This window comes from Mesoplodon mirus, assembly GCF_964341445.2.
Source record: "Mesoplodon mirus genome assembly, chromosome: 2".
Classification (NCBI taxonomy): domain Eukaryota; kingdom Metazoa; phylum Chordata; class Mammalia; order Artiodactyla; family Ziphiidae; genus Mesoplodon; species Mesoplodon mirus.
Window position 1 is genome coordinate 104376326 of NC_138977.1, and position 24068 is coordinate 104400393.

Genomic DNA, 24068 nt, shown 5'->3' on the forward strand with positions numbered 1-24068 from the left:
AGTCAGTGAAAGAGAGGGGAGTACAGAAAAAAGAAAAGGAGGAATTTAGCATATGATAAAGATGGCACAACAAATAAATCCATTGCACTATTTAATATACTGTTTTGCTACCACCACCTAGCTCTTTTAGGGGAAAAAAGCTGGATCTCTATCTTATTAAAAAATAAATTACAGGTGAATCAAAGATAAAATTGATAATTTTGGCTACCTAAAAAATCTATATGGCAGTAAAAAAAAAACCCTAGATTATAAACAAGGTTGAAAGTGAAATCTTATTAGATAAATATATGCAAATGAATGAGAGGCACATTTTAATATTTTAACAAGGAAAGAATTTTTTCCCCCAGATTTATATAAAAACGCAAAGACTCCGGTAAGAAAATGGGCAAGGTCATGACCAGGCAATTCATAAATGAAATTATAAAAATGACCTATTACTATAGGGAGACAGATTAAATCTTACTAGTAATCAAAGAAATGCCAACCAAAATAATAGTGAGATATCACTTCTTACCTATTGAATTAGCAACAATTAATAAGATTTACAATGCATAGTGTTAATACTGTGGGGGAAATAAGCATACCTATGCATACTTATATACTGGTGGTAAGAATGTAAACTGGGGCACTTCTGGAGTGCAATCTAGAAATTAAAATAAATGTTAAAAATGCATAGATCACTATATTGATATAAACAAATGGTTGAATTAGTACATGGAGAAACTAGACAAACAGAAGAATTTCAAATATTCTTTAAATATTCAAAGCATAACTCGTTACTCCTCCACTTCTTATGTGTGGCCTGTACATAGTGTCTTTCTTCCAAAGAGTATAATATGGAAAAGGGAGGGAGTAACTTTACAGTATAGAAATCTGGCCAACACTACTTCAGCTAGGTGATCAAGGTCAACAGTGATAAGTCATGTTGGTATTATGTACCCCACTTCATATGATGTAATGAAAATGACCCTTTTCCTCTATAGTCTTCCTCCTTAAAACCCCAAACCCCAGTCTAACTGTAGGAAAAATCATCAGAAGGCCTCCAATTGTGGGACATTTCTACAAAATACCTGACTAGTATTCCTCAAAACTGTCAAGGTTATCAAAAACAAGGAAAATCTGAGCAACTCTCATAGTCTACAAGAGCCTAAGGAGACATGACAACTCTGTAATTTTCTATCCTGAATGGGATCAGGAAACGGAAAAGAACATTAAGTAAAAACAAAGAAAATCTGAATAAAATACAGAATTTGGTTAATAGCAATGTATTAATATTGGATCATTAATTGCAATAAATATACTATTGTAATATAAAACGTTAATCATAGAGGAAACTGGGTGTGATGTATATGAGAACTCTATATTATCTTTGCAACTTTTCTATAAATCTAAAATGCTTCTAAAATAAAATCTTTATAAAAATTGAAGAAGAAATTTAAAAATCTCTAGAGAGAAATAAAAGCATAAACCCTATATTCTCATAATTCTACTTCTGGGAATATGTCCCAAGAATATAATCACTCAGGTGTGCAGGGATGTATCAACAAGACTGGTCATCAGAATATTGGATATAATAGTGAAAAACTGGAAGCAATTTGAACATCTCTCAACAGAGGACTGGTTAAATAAAATATTGTCCCTTTATGCACTATAATACTATTTAGTTATTTAAAATGGTGTATTTCTTCATTGATATTTAAATGCCTCTATGACATATTTTTTGAGAAAAAGGTAGTAGTAAACAAGCATGTATAGTCTTATTCCATTGACAGAAAATTGTATGTGTTTGTGCATGGATGATTATGCAGTTTTCATGAAAAGTACTTGGAACATCAAAATATTAATAGTGGATATATGAGTATTGAGATTTTGTGTATATTTCTTTCTCTTTATATTTCTTGAATGCCTTGACTTTTCTACTCTTTTATTATCTTTACAACAAAAGACAATACTAAAATTATTTTCATTTTGATAACACTTTATACATTACAATTTACTTTATAGACCACTTTTGAGAGTAATTTAAGAATAACAAATTAGATTGTATAATTTTTTTGTCATTGGGATTGGGTTTTAAAGACTTACTGAATATCTTCCAAATGTGCTGGTAGTACTTTTGAAAAGAAACTTAGTTTATGTTTTTCACATTGCTGAATATGTACGTTGTGCTTTATGCCTTATGCCGTTTCTCTCCATATCAGTCTTCTGCAGTTTTACATATGCTCTATGAAGGATGTGCTGACCTAACATATCTGATCTGTCTGGCAGGAACTGAGTGACCTCCTTAGGGCTGAGGATGTCTCTGGCATCTTGCTTTAATGACAAATAGTTGGGTTCTAATTCCCTATAATGAAGCTGGGATTCTCAATATACACACTTACAGTTTTCTCCCTTTTATTAGACTGGGTAAATAGCTAAAACATTACATGATGTCTTTGTGTGGATGTGAGGACTTCATTATGAATAACTGTCCTCAGACTGGCCTCCTGATATGTTTGTCTCTAGTATCTTCTTCAAGAAATTTAAGAATGTCTCTTGCACTGTTAATCACAAGAAAATCTGTTCATATTTGCAGGTTGCCCTCTGCCTCAGACAAAGGTACTCACAGGCTCTTTGTATTTGTCTGTGTAGTTTGTATTTGTATTTGTGGGGTCCAGCCTCAGAGTAGTATTACTAACCCAAGCACCGATTATTGCATAAATCAGCACCTTTCAACATCTAAACTGTGTGGGCAGTCAGTCGTGAAGTAATTCATTACTAATGACAAAGTACCAAAGTTTTTAAAAACTGACATTTTTAAATAAATGTGAATAAATTTAAGGATATTCTTTAAATACTAAAAAAAAAAGTCTCTTGATTTGAAGTCTAAACAATGGGCTCTCATGATACAAATGATGTAACTAAATATTCCTATTGATTTTTTTAAGAGCAGGTTGGGAAGAGAAATTAGGAAGTTGGGAAGGTGGATTGCTTTGGTAAGCCTAAAATGGAAGTTTTATCTGCATTTCCACATTTTCTGGAATATGCCCTAATTCAAGTTTTAACCCCTTGGCTTTCTTCTGGACCACCGTAATGAGCTTCTAACTAGCCTTACTGTGTGCAGGCTCTTCTCTTTATAGTCTAATTTTTACATTCGGAACATGAATCTATCAGATCCTGTTTGTATCATTCTGCCTCTAGCTCAAGACTTTCTCTCTACAAGATAAAGCCCAAACTTTTTAGCTAAGCACATTCTCCTCTCTATGCCTTGACTCATATTTTAGCTGTGGTGTGCCCTACTCATTCTAAAAGCTAACCTGAAAAGTCATCTTTTATAAGATGCTGTCTCTGATCTCCATAATTGGATATCATTTATCCTCTTACCACAAACTTACATCTGCGTTGCTCTCATGTCACATACTCACTGCATACCTTATATTATAAATATTTGTAAGCTTGTTTAATCTCCCATGTTAGACTAACCTCCATGAGGGCAGATCCAATATCTACTCCACTTTTTGTATGCCCACAGCATTTGACAGGATTGATGTTTAATAAAATTTATTGAAGGAACAGGAGGCTCCCACTTCTGACATAATAAACTGATGTTCCCCAATATTAACCCCACCTCTGCCTCCTGGACTAGATTCTGTTCCCAGATTATTCTGATTCAGCTGTTTATTCTGATTATACATTTAAATAATATACTAACTTCCCTTGCTCTAATTTAATGCTCACCAAGCACTTTTCTCAATACTTGGCTCCCAGTGTAGTTTGCCCCTAGGGGAAAAAGGTGTTAGACAAGTAGATGATTCAGTCCCCCAGCCATGATAATTCTCATTATAGATTAACTCAGTGGTTCCCAAAGTGTGGTCCCTGGACCATAGCATCAGCATCACCTGGGAACTTGTTAGAAATGCAAATTCTAACTACTGAGTCAGAAACTCTGACACTGGGGCCTAGAACTCTATTTTTAATAAGCCTTCCAGGTGATTTTGCTAAAGTTTTAGAACGATTGGATTAATTTATAACCTTAGGAATCTTAGAAAACATAAGGGTAAGTGAGCAACCCTGAGATTGTTCAGCTCTGACTCTGCAGGGCTGAAGGCCGAACCCTGGTCTGTGATGATAAACCAGTGCTAAGGGTCTGCTTGTGAGGTTTCCTGGTAAGCAGCCTGGGGGCCTTTTCAAGTGAGAGCCCAGGCTTTCTTTGCATATTTTCTATGTCGATCATTGAACCAAAGTATGACGTTCTCCAAACTATGTTAATATGTATTTTAACACCTACTACCTGTATGTTTAGTTGGATAAGAAAAAAGGAAAGAAGGCAAAATGAAAAGGATTTAAAAAGAAAATGTCAAGGGTAGGAAAAATGCTCAAATTGCATAAACAATAGACTTCCAATCTTTGAAGTCATAATCATAAAAAAATATGTTTACTCATGACCTAAAACTTTTCACTCATGATGTAAGAAAATATGAATAAGAGCAAGTGTACAAGCAAATTGACTTGGAAAAAGCACAATGAAACACATCTTTCACCATTCGGGGAGGAGAATATGCAGAGCATCTAGGAGTTGCAAATATATCACAAAATATTAGGCTTATTATCATAATTGTTTTATGATATAATAAAGAGGAAATGCAAATATTAACTTACCGTAGACTCAACTCTTCCACTCAAAGTCCTATATTCCTGTGTAACTGTTGAACTTAGCTCATCAGTATATTGAACATTTAGGATTTGAAAGCTGCTACGGTAAAAGTAATATTTTTGCCCTGTAAAACAAAGAAAAGGCAGAATCAATCTCACATTACTAAGTACTTTAATCTGTATTTTATACAGGATTATGGGAGGCTATGTTATACAATTAAAAAAAATTTGATTTCCTTGAAAGAAAACTCTAAACTTAATATAATGTAACTCTAATAAAATTATTTTTCTTTCAGTTTTTAAAAAGATTGGCAATGCTGGAAATGTTAAAAATGCATGAAAATCAGAGCAGCATTATTTGAGAAATTGTTCAGTAGTATCATAATTTTCATTCTTACTATATTTTAGGGAGATTTGTGATTACAGATTTATTCATTCATGAAATATTAATGTCTATAATGCACTATTATTCATTTATCATTAAGGAATAAAGTAATTCTGAATAGTTTTAAAAATTATTTCAAATACTATTCTTTTTAGAGGAATTAGTGACTTATTGGTTCTCTGGATTAAGCTAGAAAATAACTGTTCTGATAAGAAAGCTAATCTGGTTGTTCAGTGTGAACTATTTCCATCAAAAAGTGTCTTCCAATGGATATGTTAAGCTATGTGAAGGAAATAAAAATTCCTAAAACATACTTGTCCTTACCTTAGAAACATTATGAACATGGACATAACCTAACCTGTCTCAGGAAAAAATTCCCTGATTCCATTTGATCATTCATATACATAATTTATGAAGAGAAATACCTCAATCAGGGAAAGCATTTGAGATCCTGGGGATAGGGTTGTGTGGTCCTTTGTGGCAGAAGGACAAGTCTTTCTAGGGCCATAAGTGGTCACTGGTATACACTTTGAAGAGGACTTATTTAAGGCCTCGCCCTTTGTGTTTAAGTGTGACAATACAGTGCTGTTAAGAGCGAAAATTCATTAGTTTAATCTGAAACTTGATGTTTGTTTTTCCTTCTTCCATAATTCACCTTGGACATATTTGTCTCTAGGTGATTTGATAGCAAAACGTAGTCAAAAGCAAAATTTAGCCACAACTTTATAATTAGATTGACTGAAAAGATTATTCCTAGTTACTGGAATAAATAAATTTGTTCTTGCTCAGTCTGCACACTCACACCTACCCATATGCCTTCACACACTGCCCCACCCTGCCCCAATTATTTAAATAATTTAACAGGATTATAGCAAAATTAAAAAAAAAACAAACTCAAAGTGTTTTTTCAGGTGAAGAAAACAGATTATAACATATATTATCTAGTGAAATTTGACACATTTTATCTACATTAAAACATCTGAAAGAATATTCACTGAAATATTAAGTTGTTTGTGAATGAGCAGGGTATATGCATTCTTTATATTATTTCTTTGTTTCCTATTTTTATGATGTAATGAAAAATTAAAGAAACTAAGAGAAACAAAAAGGAACAGAATCCTTTTTAAAGTTTGTTTTAACCTCTTTCTACTTCTTAACTTCAAATTCATCTCCTATCATAATTGTTCTGCTCCTAAGATTATTTTCGGGAGACAGGTCGTGAATTAACAAATATTTAGCTAATCCAACTTTTAGATGTTGAAACTTAAGGTCCTTTGCAAATTTTAAATGAAGAAGGAAATCATGGTATTAATGAAAAAACAAAACAAGTGAACTCTAGCATCAGAAAAATACTGAGTTTTTTCCCTTGGCTAGAATAATTCTTGTCTGGGTTTAATGTTGTTTAGTATACTAAAAGAGGCCAAAAGAAAAAGAAGAGAAAAAATACTGAATTAGAGAAAATATAGACATGAACATATATTCAGGGGTATATGAATAAAATATATAATTATGTTGTATTAAGAAATAGAAGTGGCAATAAAAGTGAGAATGCCAACTTTTAATCTGAAAGTATATTTAGTTAATTCATCTGAAAAGTGCTATATCCAATCTTCTGGTACTTACCAAAAGCTAAAAAGTAGACAAGTAGAGATGTGGTCACTGCCAGGATCACCACAACTGCGATGACAACAAAACATACTATGTATGGATTCACAGATCTTGAGGCCGATGGCACCCGTGATGGCCTTAGAACAAGGGAAAAGATCAAAGACCACTCATTTCACTCAGAGAAGCAATCATTTCAGCTCTCATGATCATTTGCTGCCTTCCAAAGTCTCTTAGCTTGCACATGGCTCTATTATAGAAAACCGATTGTTTCTTGATAGGAATAGAGTTCTGGAAATGAAATCTAACTGAACAACACTCTCCTTAATGGTTTTTCTTTCATTTTTTTTTTCAGCACTAAAATGTTGACATTTTGAGTTTGATAGAAGAATAAGGAAATCTGACCTCTGGTTTGCTATTGCTTTTCCTTCTTCTGCCAGTTGATGTAGTTCTCAAGAATAACAACTATTTCTGTTTTACTACAACTCCTTCTAAGACCCTATGTTGGACACTACTGTAGTAAGCTCCCTTACCTGGGCACCATCCTCAGGGATGTGCTGAAGAGAGATCATTTTGGGTGGGGAGAGGAGTGGAGGGAGTCAGAACAGTAGCATTTCTCACTGTAATATTCTCTGGGTTATTAAAATGGGGATATGTCTAGAGGCTGAGAGCTGAGATCCAGGAGAGGAATAAGCACCTGTAATTAATTAGAACTGTACCAGCAGCAGAGGATTTGCATAATTTTTTTCACCCATGAAATCATCAACAGCAGTGTAAGCCAATAGATTTGTACTAACAGTATCTGGTATTATATTAGGCATATAATCCAAGTACTTCCTCACGGCCTCTCTCCCTACCACACACACACTCACACTGGGGAGGTCAGCAGAAGAGCTGAATGTGAATTCCTGTTTTATCCCTTGTTTGCTTGGAGATCATATTGTCATTTATCTGAGATTTTCTTCATCTGAAAAAATGGGAATAATACTGCCTCACAAGGCTAATTTGAAGATCAGTGAGGTTATGTTCAGTGTATAAAGTATATATTTCTATTAAATAGGTTATCCACTAGACTGTGAGAACCTTGAGGATAAAGATGGTATTCATGCATATGTTTCTGACAGTTTGTAGGGTACCTGGCATATATAGGTGGTCCATAGATTTATGATATTTATAAGTATTTGTTGTATGTGTTAACTCCTAGGTGTGTTTTAGATTTAAAAGCCTTAACAGAACTGAAAAGCACTTACATTTAGCTAGAATATAGTCAGATTTCCATTTTTTCTATTTGTTTTGCTAACATTCTGGTGTAAGTGGGAAGGGAATGCTCTGAGAGTCAGTGATTCCCAGACTTTAGTTTTCACAGCAGGGTTGCCTGATATTGTTTGGGCTCTACCCAATTCACATACTGATGAAAGGACATCTCCTGGTATTTTACATTGTACCACCTGCACATTGTATGCTATGGCTATGGGACCAGTATCATTTCAGAAGATTATTGGAGGTGGACATAGACTTGCCAACTTTCAATTTTGTTGAATAAACACATTAAACATTACAAAAATTGACCACGCTCAAATATTATTTTTTAATAAAAGGGCATTTAAACTGATAAAAGTAGGAAGGACATAATCTCATAATAACAAATAAGATGAATAATTTAGCTCTAGCTTAATGATGTCTTTTTACTACATTGCTCTTATTTGTTCATTTTGCTATGGTAATCAAAACTGACTTTCAGCGACACTGGTCCACAGTCCAACATTTGGGAATGACTAACTGTAGTAATTTTCTAGTAGGATAAAGTTGGCCCATTGACATTTGCTGACTTTTTGAGCCTCAGTTTACTCTCCTGTTTCCTACTGGGTTTGTTGTGCCAGTGACATGTGGTCACAGTTACACAGTGTTTGGCATTTGTAAGTTCAGTAAATATCAGTGGGTACTCAGCAGGGGAGAGTCAAAAGAAGAGCTGGAAGCAAGCCAACCCAAATAAGTTTCATACTGATTGACCCCCTACCTCAACAACAAGGGACTGTTTCAATTTACATTCCCACCAATAGTGCAAGAGGGTTCCCTTTTCTCCACACTCTCTCCAGCATTTATTGTTTGTAGATTTTTTGATGATGGCCATTCTGACCTGTGTGAGGTGATACCTCACTGTAGTTTTTATTTTCATTTCCCTAATGATTAGTGATACTGAGCATTCTTTCATGTGTTCGTTGACTATCTGTATATCTTCTTTGGAGAAATGTCTATTTAGGTTTTCTGCCCATTTCTGGATTGGGTTGTTTGTTTTTTTTTTTTTGATATTGACCTGCATGAGCTGCTTGTAGATTTTGGACATTAATCCTTTGTCAGATGCTTCATTTGCAAATATTTTCTCCCATTCTGAGGGTTGTCTTTTTGTCTTGTTTATGTTTTCCTTTGCTGTGCAAAAGCTTTTAAGTTTCATTAGGTCCCATTTGTTTATTTTTGTTTTTATTTCCATTTCTCTAGGAGGTGGTTCAAAAAGGATCTTGCTGTGATTTATGTCATAGAGTGTTCTGTGTTTTCCTCTAAGAGTTTTATAGTGTCTGGTCTTACATTTAGGTCTTTAATCCATTTTGAGTTTATTTTTGTGTATGGTGTTAGGGAGTTTTCTAATTTCATTCTTTTACATGTAGCTGTCCAGTTTTCCCAGCACCACTTATTGAAGAGGCTGTCTTTTCTTCATTGTATATTCTTGCCTCCTTTATCAAAAATAAGGTGACAGAGTGAAGTAAGTCAGAAAGAGAAAAACAAATACCGTATGCTAACACATATATATGGAGTCTAAAAAAAATAAATAAATAAAGTGGTTCTGAAGAACCTAGGGGCAGTACAGGAATAAAGACGCAGATGTAGAGAATGGACTTGAGAACATGGGGTGGGGGGAAGGGTAGGCTGGGACGAAGTGAGAGAGTGGCATGGACTAATATATACTACCAAATGTAAAATAGATAGCTAGTGGCAAGTAGCTGCATAGCACAGGGAGACCAGCTTGGTGCTTTGTGACCACCTAGAGGGATGGGAGAGGGAGGGTGAGAGGGAGACCCAAGAGGAAGGAGATATGGGGATATATGTATATGTATAGCTGATTCACTTTGTTATAAAGCAACAACTAACACACCATTATAAAGCAATTATACTCCAATAAAGATGTTTAAAAAAACCCAAAAAAAACAAAAAACAAGGGACTGACTGTATTTCCAGAGGTGAATAGAAGTATCAAGATTTATGAGTGTAGAATGAGAAGTTACTAAAAAACAAGGCTTAAGTTGGAAGCCAAAATACCAAAAACCAAAAACCATAGGCTAGAGTCAGCATATGCTTTAGCTTGGATGAGCCTCCCATGGGAATGGCTTTAGAACTAACTTTACTTCAGTTCATGGAAAATATATTAAACCCAATGGCTAAAAAGCACCATGAGACATGTGACTCAATAAACAAAGGGTGTGGAACTCAAATTACCTTAATCTCACAAGCCAAAATTAATTACATAAGAATAGGTTGTTCTACCTTGTAGAAACTGCTGAAGAAATATCTGCTCTCTTGTTAGCAGTGCAACTTGTCATTGAACCTCTGTATGTGGCTGATTATAAAGCTTATGCCAACACACACTAAATTGTGTACAATATTTGCTTTGCAAACTATTAGAGAAAATATATTTGCAAACACTGTCTGAATTTTGACTCATATTCAGTGGAAATCTTCAAGCAAATACTTTGCTTTTAAAGCATGATCCTGATCAGTAAAATTTTTAGTGGTTGTGTTTAAACAGCAAAACAAATATGCAGTTGTGAAATATTTAACCAGCTTCCACCTCCTTCTTTCTCTCTCTCATTGACTTGGAAAATTACATGAATTTAGAAAACTTATTCTATGCTCTTATTATGAGAACCTAAGTGTAAGACTTTATACATGCTTATTGCCTATCTTCATAATAGTCTTGTAAGAAGGGTATTATGATCCCTATTTGGAAGATAGGAAAACTGAGGTTCAGAAAGTAACTAACTCAGGAATGACAGAGCTGGAAATGGAATCCAGGGTGGTTAGAATAAAAGAACATTGACTTCCTCTGATGTAGACTTCCTCCCTCACACTAAAAGAGAACGGAAAAAATTTTGGGACTCCTATCTCTTGTGACATCACTTGGAGGAAGCAAAGGGAATCAACATCTATTGAGTGCTTATTAAATTGAGTGCTAGGATTTTGTTCTTACACATAGTAAATGTGCAATAAAATAATTGTTGATTTAATTTTAATTTGAAAGTGCACCTTACATTAATATATCAGATTTATGTAGGAATACTAGTTAACTTCTGCCATTGACACATAGTTAGAAGCAATATATGGTTGTGGATTAATAGAATCACTTGGCAATAACTTTCCATTATTTGTAAGAATAGAGGAAAACAGCGACAGGGTAATTGCAAATTCAGATATACATAGTATGTCTGTAGAGGACTTTTATACAATTCTGTGTCCATTTAAATAAGATTTCAGGTATGATAGTAACAAAGATTTGGTCCACGGTTGTTTTCTCCTGATGTGTATTCTTCCTCAGTGATCCCATCCTATGCCTTGGTTTCAGCAAACATATAATCAGGTAATATTTTCTAAGATAGATCTTCAGCCCAGACTTCTGTCTTTGAGCTCTACATCATTATTTTCAATTAGGCATTGGACATCTTATGGGTGTTTTAGAACCTCCTTAAATATAACAGTTCAGTTCAAAACTGAACTTGTTATCTTTTTCTCCAGCCTGCACTCACGTCCCACTATTTCTAATATTTGTGAATGTCACTACCATCTATCTGGTACCGTTAAAGATCCAGGAATTAGCTGTACCTGTTCCCTCTTGGTAAGTTCCCACATTCGAGAGGTCATTGGTGCTTATACTTACTGCCTAAATCTTTCTGTCCATCACCTCTATCTCTTTCTTAATTCTGGCTGCTATTATTTTGTATTATGTGAAATACCTCTTAAATGTTCTCCCTTCTTCCATTATCAAGAGACATTTGGTGAGTGCCTGCAATGTTCTAGGCAAAATGTAATTTCTGGGAATACAATGAAAAGAATCATAGCACTCCTAATAATGGGGGGAGAGAAATGAGTAAGATAAATAAATAAAATAAAGGGGAAAAAAAGCAAAGGAGTAGGAAGAAGTATAAGTACGGGGTGCTTAAAATTTAGATAGAGTGGCCAGGAAAGACTTTGCTGAGGAGTTGACATTTGAGTAAAGATCAGAAGGAGGTGAGTGAGCAAGCCATGAAGATACCAGGGGGAGAATTATCTAGGCGGATAAACAGCAGTTTGAAGGCCCTGAGCAAGGAGCTCATGTGGTAAATTTGAGGACCAGCAAGAGAGACAGCTGAACTGGAGTGGAGTGAGAAAGTTAGGGGTGGCGGATACTAGAGGAAAATAAAGTCAGAAAGATAATGATCAGGCAGTCAGTGGTTTGGGGAAGATCACTTAAGGCTTTGAAAATAAGGACTTTGGTCTTTATTCTCAGTGAGACAAAGTCTTTGCGGGTTTTGAGCAAAGACTGACCTCAGATCTATTTCTTCAGTAGGATCACTCTGGGTACTTTATGGGGAATAGTGGGCCTGGATGGTGTGGGAGACCACTTAGGAGGTCATTAAATAATCGAAGTGAGAGACGATGGTAGTTTAGACAAGGGTGGTAGCAGTGGAGGTGGTAAGAGGTAGTCAGAGTGTGGATATACTTCGAATTTAGATCCTAGAGGATTTGCTGATGATTCACTTATGAGATGTGGGAAAAAGAGAAATCCAGATCGAATTCAAGATTTTTGCCTCTTTCCAATGAATTCAAGACTTCTGCCTCTTTCCAATCAACACTTTAAAATCCTTCAAGGGATTTTAAAAAATGTAGATCTTAGGGTCTGACATCCTCCCCTTCCAATACCTCATTTGAAATTTTTCTATAGCTCATGAAAATCCTCAGATGGCATTCAGATCTTCCATGGCATTTAAGGCCAATCATACCACCCCTGCAGCTTCATCATCTGCCACATCCTCACCTGCCCACTTGACCCCAGCCAGATCAAATGTCACAGCCCCTTCTTTATGTGATGTATTTTGTGTGGAAAATGTCATACCTGGTTAATTCTCATTTTATCCTTAAAATAATTTAAACGTCTTTCATTTCCCTACAGGTAGTTACCTTTTTCTCCTCATCTGATCTCATAATGCTCAATGAATTTCTCTGTTGCAGTCCCTTATCCCCTCATGTGCCTGCATCCATATCTAGGCTGTAACTCATGAAAGGTAGTGATGCATCTTGTCTGCCAGGATATGCCCCATTCCTACATAATACCCATTACAGAGTCCACACAGGCATTGCTATGGAAAAATTTATGAATAACTGTGCAAAGAGGGTTTTAAAAAATAATTTTATTGTAGTTTGGAGGGACTTTATGTAAGATTGTATGCTGTGCATTCTTATTTTAAATACTGACAAAAACATAGATCAGAGAATAATCTCTGCCATCTATTGAGTGCTTACCATGTACTGGCTGAACTTTTCTACATCACTTAATTTAATCCCTATTAAAAACCCTTGTTTACAGGTAAGAAACATAAGCTTGCTCAGCTAGTAAGAGAGCTAGAATGCAAATACAGGTCTGTCAGGCTCAAACTACAAATGGCCACTTCAGATGGGAGGAAGTTTTCTGTTAATCATCACATTGTTGTTATTAATTTCTGTCACACTTACTACCTTATTGTTGATACTAAGAAATGGAAAGTTCAAAAATATTTCTATAGCCCTTATATTACAGGATATACAAACATATATTTGAGTGTGTGTATTTACATTTTATGTTGGGGTTATGAAGAATATGAGAAATTGTTCCAAAGTAGAAGAACTTACTCTATTTTAGTCCCTTTCATTAACTTTGGATGGTGTCACGAGGCAGGCAATAGAGACTATCCAATTCAATGATTTAATTTTTTAAGTTGAGACATACTTTGTTCAAACAAGGTCTTGAAAGGCTTGGAAGCTTAATGATTAAAACAGATGAAAATGGAGTAGCTTCTCTGTTTGATTTTGAGTTATGGGAAAAGGACCCCTTCCTATTTCCAGCAAATCACTGATCTAGTACAACACTTTTATTTATTTATTTCTTAACTTTTTTTTTTTGATTAATCTTGATAACCTTAGGTGTGCTCCGAAAGAAGAGACACAGGATTATTCAGGATTGCACAACTGGATGATGGTATTATTCAGGATTGCACAACTGGATGATGGTAGAGTAAGTGCCATAGTTTTAAGACTTCTTGAATATGTTTGTTTTATTAAAACATGATGCATTCTGAAAACTCTGGGTTCATATGGAAGATAAGTTTCCTGTCCTTGAATCACAAATCCGCAACATTTTATGTGCATGTACCTTTGGAATGCACTACATTACTTTCATTTAATTCAAAGGTTTACCTTCCAACTTAACTTTATCTTGGGTAACGTTTAAATAAGTTTATATTCCTTGAGGATATACAGCACTTTATACCAGTTGAGGATACAGAGACTGTGCAAGTGGTAACGGACCTGAGCAAGCCTATACAATGCTTTTGTGAGAATTTGGAAAAGGCAACTTCTCTGGGAAACAGAGACGGTGGTGTTTCTTGGTCTGCATGCAGCTCTACTCTGGGGTAGACAGCTTGTCAGGGAGCATAGGCACCATCTAGGCTTCCAGTCTCTCCCTGAACCAGCATTTCTGTGCATTGCACAAACTGCACAGCTGTGTACAAAAGACCTGAAATGATGTGTCAAAGCTTTGGAATCTGCTGCTAGTGGGAAAAGCCAATCTAGGATTCATTTTTTTCTCATAAAGTTTGCAAATTGATATGGAAAAATGACTAATAGGTATTATGTAAGCATATGCCTATGTTTGCATGTATGTAGTAGTTGAGTTAGGGGGTTGATGATGGTTCAGGGAAACCTGCTGCCAATGAAGCTAAGAGTGTGGGCTCAATAGCTTCACAGGCTAGTTAAGTTCTTTCTTTCTTAGGACTCAGGCTGTATCCTGGAACTCAGGCTCTTTTTAACAGATCCAGGCCACAGAATCACCCCCATGAGAGAGTGTGGCTATAATAAGACAAATCCATCCTTATTGCTGGGGGAAAAATTAATTCCTTCCCTATGATGCTCTATTCATACTTTGTCTAATTGGTTCTAAACTTGAAGGAATCAATTTTTCATATACTCAAAGTTCATGGACATTCCTTTTTCTTGGAGCAGGAAAAGGTTTATTTCAGGGCCAAGCAAGGAAAATGGGCAGCTCATGTTCAAAAGCCCAGAACTCCCATGGACATTCTTTCTCCAGTTCATTATTATTATATCATTGGAATATATTTTAAGATGTTTTATAGCAATTGTTACTTGATTAAAAAAATTCACTGAGTTCTAGTGTTTGAGGATAGATCTTGGGCTGCATTAAACAATTATGGGAGAAGGGAAAAATTATAGATTATACTTCAGCGTAGTATATCAAGTTTTAATTTACTTGGACCCAGCTACATTGAAAAATAGTTCCAGTTTTGTAATACATTCTTTGTTAATAACGTTCACTTTACGTTTCTGCAATAAGTAATGAAATTAAAAATTATTTCTTTTTGAGATTTCCTTCATTCTAATATCAGTCATGTTTTTGAAATGAAAGACCTGAGATATAAAAGATTCCTTTCATTGACTTTAAACTTCTGAGCATAGTGTTTAATTCCTGCATTGTAAAAGACTTCTAAGGTGATGTAGAAAGAGAACTGGAGTTAGGAGATGTGGATTCAGGTTCTCTTTCTGTCAAATCTAAGCTATAAGGTCTCATGTAAATCATAATTTTTTCAAACTTCAGCTGTCTTATTTTAAAAATTGATAAAACAATACCTTCCCTAACCAAAGAGAACAAAATAAAATGTATGTGACAATTATTTGTAAAATTCTGAAAAAGTTTTTCAGAATATAAGGCATTATTATAGGGACAACTGAAGTATACTAGAAAGATCTCAAGAACTGAAGATTGTTATTCCAGTAACTGTTGAGTGATCTTGAATGAGTTCTTCTAACATGGTGGAGTCTCAGTTGCCCCAGCTGTACCATGGTGATAACAATACCCACCGCACAGTATTTTGTGAGAATTAAAGCAGATAATATGCATGCTATATAAACTATAAAGTGCTAAAGAAGCACAGGCACCTTTGGAGTAAGAAGAAATTGTTTTCATTAATCAATTTAATCTTATTTATTACCCTCTGTTCATATTTACTTTATACTATCAAGAGAAGAAAATGTATTTCATTTAAAATATTCAGTTTTACCTATTTACCTATTCTACTCTATCTCCACTTTTTTCAAGCTTACTTTATACACATTCTTTTTCAGAGATGACTTCTAATTTATATCTTTAGTTGTAATGTTTTTCATGAGCTCCAATTTCTTCCAACTGACACCTGGGTGTTATCACATATATACCTTAGACCAAAGGAAAAGAACATGTCCACAGCTGCCTCTACTGAAGTCCTTTTTGTAGTAGAAGAAATTTAATATTAGTTTTCTACTCTTCTTATATAGTCATTAATTCCTTTATTCAGAAATATTTATTGGTTTTACATGCCTGTTATTTTGCCAGGCATGTAAAAATGAATAAAATTCCTTAAATAACTAGAGTGATAGGTAAAAAGTGGTACATAAGCACTCCAAATGCTATAGAAATTGAGAGGTCAGAGAAGTAACTTTTGGTTAAAGGAAAGATAAATTGTTTCCAGTCTTCATGGAAGATATGGCATGTGAGCTATGCTTTGCAAGATGGGCAGGACTTCTGAGTAGATGAAGAAACAAGAACAAAAGAGATAGAAAGTGCAAAGTGTGCTTGGGGAATAGTAATTGGCCCTGTATTGTACTTATAGATTAGTAAATGGAAAATAATCTGGAAAACTAAGTCAGTCAAGATTATAGAAGACACTAAGTGTGATGGATTTGGAGTCTTTGCTTGCTTTAGGACATCACTGAGGTTTATGAAATGAGTAGTTACAGAAAAACAGTAGTGTTGTAGAAATGCTAATCTGGTGGCCTGATTGGGCCACAATGGGAGGGAGTTGGGAGGCAGGAGGTCTTACTGGGGAGACTAACTCATTAGTCTGTGAACAGGATAGGATGGGCCTAGGGCCTTGCAGAGACTGTGGGATGGAAAGGGAGGGATGGAGGGAAATATGGAAGATGGAAAACTAGGATCAGTCCCTGCTAGAGAATTCAGTGCCAGAGGCAAGAGGAGCAGCCCAAGATGAGGCTGAAGGCTCAGCCTGAGTAACTTAGGAATTAGTTATACTAGTTATATGAATAGACAATTTGAGTTTTTTCAGGTATTTTAATAATATTTAATTTTAGTAACTAGCAGTACTTGTATGATATTTCCCAGCAGTTAGCTGGAAAGGTATGTCTAACCTAAGAAAAGATCTTGGGACTGGAGGTATCCTTTCTGAAGCCATTATCTGAGAGAGAGTAATTTAAAGCTCTGAAAAAGAGAACGTGAAACAACTCATTTCACTAAATTTGGATTAAAAAAATACAATGTAAATGTCTAGGCAGATATGAATTTGATTTCATAAAGAACTTCCCAGTACTACAGCCTTAGGTATGCAGTAATAAGTGAAAGCACTTGGCATTATGAAAATCAGTATGTGTATATAATTTAGGCAGCCATCACTTAATATTTACTAAATACATATAACTACACCATTGTCCAAAGTGAAATAATTTTTACATATGAGACTAAAAATACAATGAACCATGACCCAGGGAAAATGAACTTTTATTGTGGCTTAAAAATAGAAAAGAAAGAAATACAAAATTTTGTCTGTACTTCTTTAACTAGCCTACACTTTATTTATTTAGATTTTTTGTTTTTGGCTGCACCGCATGGCATATGGGCTCTTAGTTCCCCAACCAGGGATCGAACCCACACCCCGTGCAGTGGAAGCATGGAGTCTTAACCACTGGACTGCCAGGGAAGTCCTAGCTAGTCTAAAGAGGCACGAATAGTCAAATGAATGAAACAACATAAATGACTACTCATGCTGGGTGCTTGGGTGTATGGTTATTTAAACAGTTGATTGATGGTTTAATGAAGTCGGAATTGTCCTTCAGTAGCTGATTATTTTGTGTACTTATGGCATGATATAATGAGACCAAGGTCAAAGGTTTCATCGCAGATAGATTTTCCCAACCAGTTCAGAGCTATAGGTTGAGCTTTTGTTCCTATTTGCTATTTTGCTGGTGTGTTCCTTTTGTAGTACAGAGCTGGCCCCCTCACCCCTTAAAGAGTAAGGAATTGGAGCATCTAATTAAACAAAATGGTCTTGGCACAAGCTATACCACCAAGGTGGCACATTGATCACCCCAATAAGGGCTTCATGCTGAATGCTATGTGCTTTTCTTGAGTGGGCAATACTGTTTTTGTATTTTTTAATACTTTCTTACATCTTCAAGATTAAGAATGCTGATGCTGAAATGTTTATCAGACATCCAAGATAACCCTGGATATTTATCTTGTAATATTTTGTCTCAATTTCTTGGTGCTGCATGGTGATGCTACTTCCATGTATTTCTAATGTGATTCTATGTTTCTTTATATTTTTGACCTTATCTCTTACTTCTTTCTACCTCCGTGTTGTGCTCCAAACATCCTGGCACTCTCCATCTCAAGGATTTTGTGCTTGCTGTTCCCTCTCCTTGGAACACTTTTCTTAGGTTTCCCCAGGGCTCCCTCCCTCCCTCCCTTCCTTCCTTCAAGTCTTTGCTAAATTGACACCTTCTCAGTGAGGCTTCCCTACTTAAAATTGCTCCTCCTCCCCTAGTAATCTCTACCCTCTTTTCCTGCCTTATTATTTTGCAGAGCACTTAGAGTCTTCTGATATACCATATTACTTATTTAGTTTGTTGTCTGTCTCCCCTCATTGATTTAGAAGCTCCAGGAGGGTGGGGATTTTCCCTTCCTTCCTTCCTTCCCTCCTTCCTTCTCATTAGTAATGTATTTATTTTAAGAAGGCTGGTCCCATTACTCTGGTTTCTCTATATTCAACATATTCAAGAACTGTTCCAAGAAAGACATTTACTAGAAGCAGGAATTAATTCTGATATTGAAAAGACTGTAAAGGAATGTGACATATACCAAAAACAAGAGTCTTTGTTCATGAGTCAGGCTGATTTCATAGGCCTTTTCAGGGGAAGAAATTCTTGACTGTGGAAGACTTATCCAAAGAAAATCAAAGTTCTTCCTTTTCAAATCATAGCCCTAATACAGCCTTGCGCCCATTGTTTTAAAGTAAGCATTTCCAGATACTTGTTTCTGATCTTTCTTTGATATTTATCTTATTTTAGACTAAGGCAGGAGATGGTACATCTGAATTGTCCCACTCATGCTCATTTTCCTCAAGCAGATGGTCTGGTTAAGAGAATAGAATGTACTGCTGAGGAGGGTTTGAGGAATGCTGCTGGACATAGATCAGTAAAGCTTGCCAGGTTTCGTTTACTCAGTATATACCTCCAAATTCAATAAAAGGGTTAGCCTTGCATAATTATTAATAGAGGATATTTGAAGACTCCTAACTGACATAGAGTCAGTTAAAGACTTAAAGGTATATTCTGGTTACTGCTCTGCTAAACTTAACATACACTTGCTTTTATAAGGAAGGCCAACTTTGCTGGAACTATATAGCTGCCTAAAGGTGGATCCTGATTCTGTAACTGAGATTATGGAGTCTTTTCCATGTGCAAATAGGCACAGTGGCACTATGGTACATGGTGGCACTGTCTGCAAAGGTGAACCTGCTTGGGTGATCTGAAAACTACAGAACAGTTGAAATACTTCTGGAACTTGACAATGCTGATATTTTAAGAATATTTCTTAGGAATCACCAAGTCCACAAAGTCATGGGAGCAATGCTGTCTTGACTCTACCACTGTCAAAAAATGTGTACCTGGTGTTTCAATACCAACAACTGTAACAGAGAAAGTCCTGACAGAGGTTACCTATCTCCTTGCTGATTAATGTTAGGGAGAGCTTAGCATGTACTCTAGAACAGGGGTCCCCAACCTCTCGGCTGCAGACCAGTACCGGTCTGAGGCCTGTTGGGAACTGGGCCACACAGCAGGAGGTGAGCAGTGGGCAAGCGAAGCTTCATCTGCTGCTCTCCATTGCTCTCCATTGCTTGCATTACCACCTGAACCTTCCCCTCCCCTCCACAATGTTCATGGAAAAATTGTCTTCCACAAAACCAGTCCCTGGTGCAAAAAAGGTTGGGGACTGCTGTTCTAGAGGGCACTGCTCTTCTATGTTAGTTTTCCACCTGAGTTCTAGAAAGTGTAGCTAGCTATTGACAGAACCATTGAACCCAGACTAATTTCAGAGCAAGAAATAACTATTTAGTTGAACATTTTCTTCCTTGTCTGTTTTCCTCCAAATAGTATGTTTTTCCTATATAGATTTAGTTTTCAAAAACTAAATTTTTGGGTTTTTTTTTTCAAAAACTAAAGAGATTTTTTTCCTCTTTCCTTAAAAAAATTTTTTTTAAACTAAAGATAGTATTTAACCTTTATCGGCACCAACATTATTTTGCCATCTTTCTGCACATTACAAAGGCATATTCTTGACACTATAAACATGTGATAGTTTATTGTCAAAACACTCTTTTAAAAATGTGTATTTGAAATTAATTTTTAAAATTAAATATATCTATTGGGATGATGAAAATGTTCTGAAATTAGGTTTTGGTGATGTAGAAATCTATAAAAATACTAGAAACCACTGAACTGTACACTTAAACAGGTAAACTTTATGATATATAGTTACATTTCAATAAAGCTGTTAAAATTGTTTATCTTTTAATGATTCTTAACTTACTGCAATAACAAAATTACCAAACTTTCAAAGAGTAATTGACAGTGAGGGTGGACTTGAACTCACAGAGACAGAAAAGGATTCAATAACCCATTCAGTTCAAGTTTCAGTGTCATTTCCTTAAAGCAATTCTCATCTAGGTATTGGAATACAGCGGTGTGTTATTGTTAATAACAACAACAATAGCAAACACCTTGTTACAAATAATAGTTAAAGCATCAGAGTTTTGAAATGATTTACTTCTTACACAATTTAGAGCAGATAATTCTAGCATAACATTCCTCTCACTCATTTGTATTTTCTTCCTTCCTTTTTTTTTTTTTTTTTTTTTGAGTGGAGTTACAAGGAGTGCATTAGGTATTGCTTATAAGCCTGGTTAGATCCAGGGGGGTGTGTCATACATATTACTGTTACTTGTCAGGGTGGAAAAAAATAACAAGAAGTCCTAGAGAAAGATTTATATTTAAATTTCAGCTGCTAAATGACAAGCGATTCATTTTCTGTGCATTCCTCAATTCTCTTAGGGAATTCTCAATTCCCCAATTTCTTCCTTTCTTAAGCGGCCTGACCTGCCTAGATAGCAGTGTCTCCCAAACTTATTTGAGCTCAGAAACATTTATTTCCAAAATACCTAACATTTTGAGGAGCACAGTGTTCCTGGAACTCAGGTAGGAAAATGCTCCTCTGTGAGTTGTGACTTGCCCAAGGCACTAAAGTGTTTCTGCAGGAGAGGAATGGGAAATCTATTGCACACGCAGGTTAGAGGGCATGCTCATTCATATTTAAACACACAAAGATACTTCTTGCTGTACCTCTCTCTCCATTTTGAATACTTGGGAGACTACCTTGTAGCTGTTTAGTTTAGTTGAAGTTGTTTTGTTTAGTACTTCTTATATTTTAATGTATGTATCAGTTGCCTATTATGTAAACTTAAACTTAGTGAATCTGGGGTTGGGCCCAAGATTCTGAATTTCCAACAAGCTCCCAGGTGATGCTGATGCTATTGGTCGCAGTACCACACTTTGTGGAACAAAGGTTTTGGATACATTTAAATCAGAGTAGCTCCAAGACAGAACAGAGTGATTTCTACTGAAGACATCCTAGTTTCTTCTCTGTTTCCTAAAGTCCAAGTACCGAGACAATCCTTTTCTGCTATAAGATCATTATGAAATGTCCAAAACCTTAACTTACTGCTTTGTCAAAATAAAACTAGATACATATTTGCTTTCTATAGAAAATAAATGGGTGAAATATTTGGGGGCCCTTACTCCTAGCTCATTGTGACCTGATTTGTAATACTAAATTGAAAATATCAGGATATTCCCTGTTGTACTGTTTCTACAAAGTGTGTCCCAATGAGGTGAGAAATTTGGTACATCACACTCTGGAGAAGCACAAGGCAGCATTTTTTGCCCCAAATGTGTTCATCTTCTAATATTTGATTTGATTGTTATATATAGACCCAAATATTAAAAAATTCTAACAATTACCAAGGAGACAATCCTATTTAATTTGTATAGAGAGATATATACCAGATTTTTAACATTGTTTACTTGGGGTGGGTGGGGCAGGGAAACAAGAAAGGAGGTACAATGAAAAATGGGGTTGAAGAAAGAAAAAAGAAATGTACAAGTTAAGTAAAAATGTATTAGTTAAGGGTCTAAAGCAAGAAAGACATTTCAGCACAAACTAGATGAAATGTTAGTAGGAATGATAGAATAGAGAATCTAGAAATTTACTGAACTATTCTCTCAGAGCTACTAGTTAAGGGTTATTACCAGTAACTGGGAAGAAGTGGAGACTGAAACCAGAACCCCATATGTATTTATCATGGTTAGTTCTATTTAACTATATCCAGTAAATGATGATTGTTCTCATAGAAAAAAAGTAGCTTCTAATGAATCACGGACCAAACCCAAGATTAGTTGTTTCAAATGCTCTTGAGTAACATTTAGTTGTATCAGTATATTTTTAAAAACAACATCTTGTACTCAAACCCATCTGAACTTAATCCTAGTGGCTTCTTGCCCAGATTTTCTAAAGAAGCACGGGAAAGAATTGAGATTCTCAGTATCATTTTCCCAGGATGATTTTGTGTCATAATGAAATTAGCAGAGTTCCAAGGTCTATGACACTAGTATTTTTGGAGCCTACATAATAAAATATATTCCTCAGAACTTAGTAAAAATGCTGCAGATACATCTCTCACCTTGGGAAGCAGTATACAGAATGGGGTGAAAACACTGTTGAAGAGATCAGAAAAGCTACTTGACATTAGGCAAGTCCCTTCTCTGGACTTCAGTTTTCTCCTTTTTCACTGAATGAAGAATCACTGAGTTTCCTTATCACCTTCACAGTGTTCTTTCCTTTTCCCTGCTTCACATGGATGGTTCCTTCCCTCTCCATGACCACTCTATTAGGTAGATTCTCTCATGTCTACTACACACTCTCAATTTTTGCAAACACTTTATTCCCTTAAGAATGTCTGCTTACATGTTCCTTATCTATCTCCCCATCCCCACATCACCTCTCTCCCCTCCCCAGTAGACTAAGCTCTGTGAAAGAGGCTGCGGTCGAGAACACAGATTCTAAAGTGGACTCCATGGGTTCAAGTTCCACTTTTTCCATCTACTTGCTGTGCGAACCTGGGAAGTTACCTTACTTCTCCTCATTTCCTTATCTGCAAAATAGATGTGACAATAGTACCTACCTCAAGGTTGCTGTGAGGATAAATAAATTAAAAATTTGACATTTGACCCTATATCGGTGTGTGGTCAATCAAATAAATGAAGGGAGGGACTGATTGTGATTAGTTCTCCATTGTATCTCCTGAAGTTTTTGATGGTCTGTGTGTAAGTGTATCTGCACAGAGAGAGGGTGGATTAGGTGATGGAAGTGAGACCCTGTCTACTCTGTGAGCATTGCCATGACTTCTAACATGGGCATGAAGAGCCATACATATAAGAGATTCCTTTCTGTCTCGTGAACAAATGTATCTATTTATTCAGGTTTTTTAAAAAAAATTTTTACAAGTAATATAGAAAGATAATATAGTACAATAATGACAATCACAAGTTTTGTATTCAGACAGACACAATGTGACCATGCAAGCAACAAAAGCCGTACTTTCCTTATTCATAAAATGGGGATAATCACATGCTTCAGTGGATTGTGAGAATTAAATGGGGTCCTGTTTGTAAAGTATTTAGAACTCTGGCCTGTATTCAGTAAGTGGTAAATTCTACATTCCTCTTTTAGGTAGAACCCAGCTTTGGCTGCAAATAATATCATTTTTTGTAATGGTATTTTATAAGAGTAATAACATTCTTCAGAATCACAGAATGTTAGCAGTAGAAGGGAACTTCAGGAATATCCACTCCATCTTATCCATTATCTAGATGAATCGACTGATCTAAAGAGAGATTAAGTGGTGGTACAGAGATGCCTCTTCATTTTTTTAATCTGTGGTTTTTTTCTGAAGTCTTATTTATTTATTTTTCAACCCAGGACATGGTG

The 24068-nt window shown here is 35.7% G+C and overlaps 1 protein-coding gene across 1 annotated transcript in view; it reads right to left on the reverse strand.

The window, feature by feature from the left end:
• Positions 1-7166, reverse strand: part of LOC309815975 (transmembrane protease serine 11D-like) — a gene marked incomplete at both ends in the record, with an annotated part of 47403 nt that extends 40237 nt beyond the window's left edge. The window contains 3 exons of the mRNA XM_082643089.1: positions 4639-4757; positions 6641-6762; positions 7156-7166. Coding sequence (XP_082499215.1) covers positions 4639-4757; positions 6641-6762; positions 7156-7166 — 252 coding nt within the window. The remainder of the gene's footprint in view (positions 1-4638; positions 4758-6640; positions 6763-7155) is intronic.
• Positions 7167-24068: the final 16902 nt, after the last annotated feature.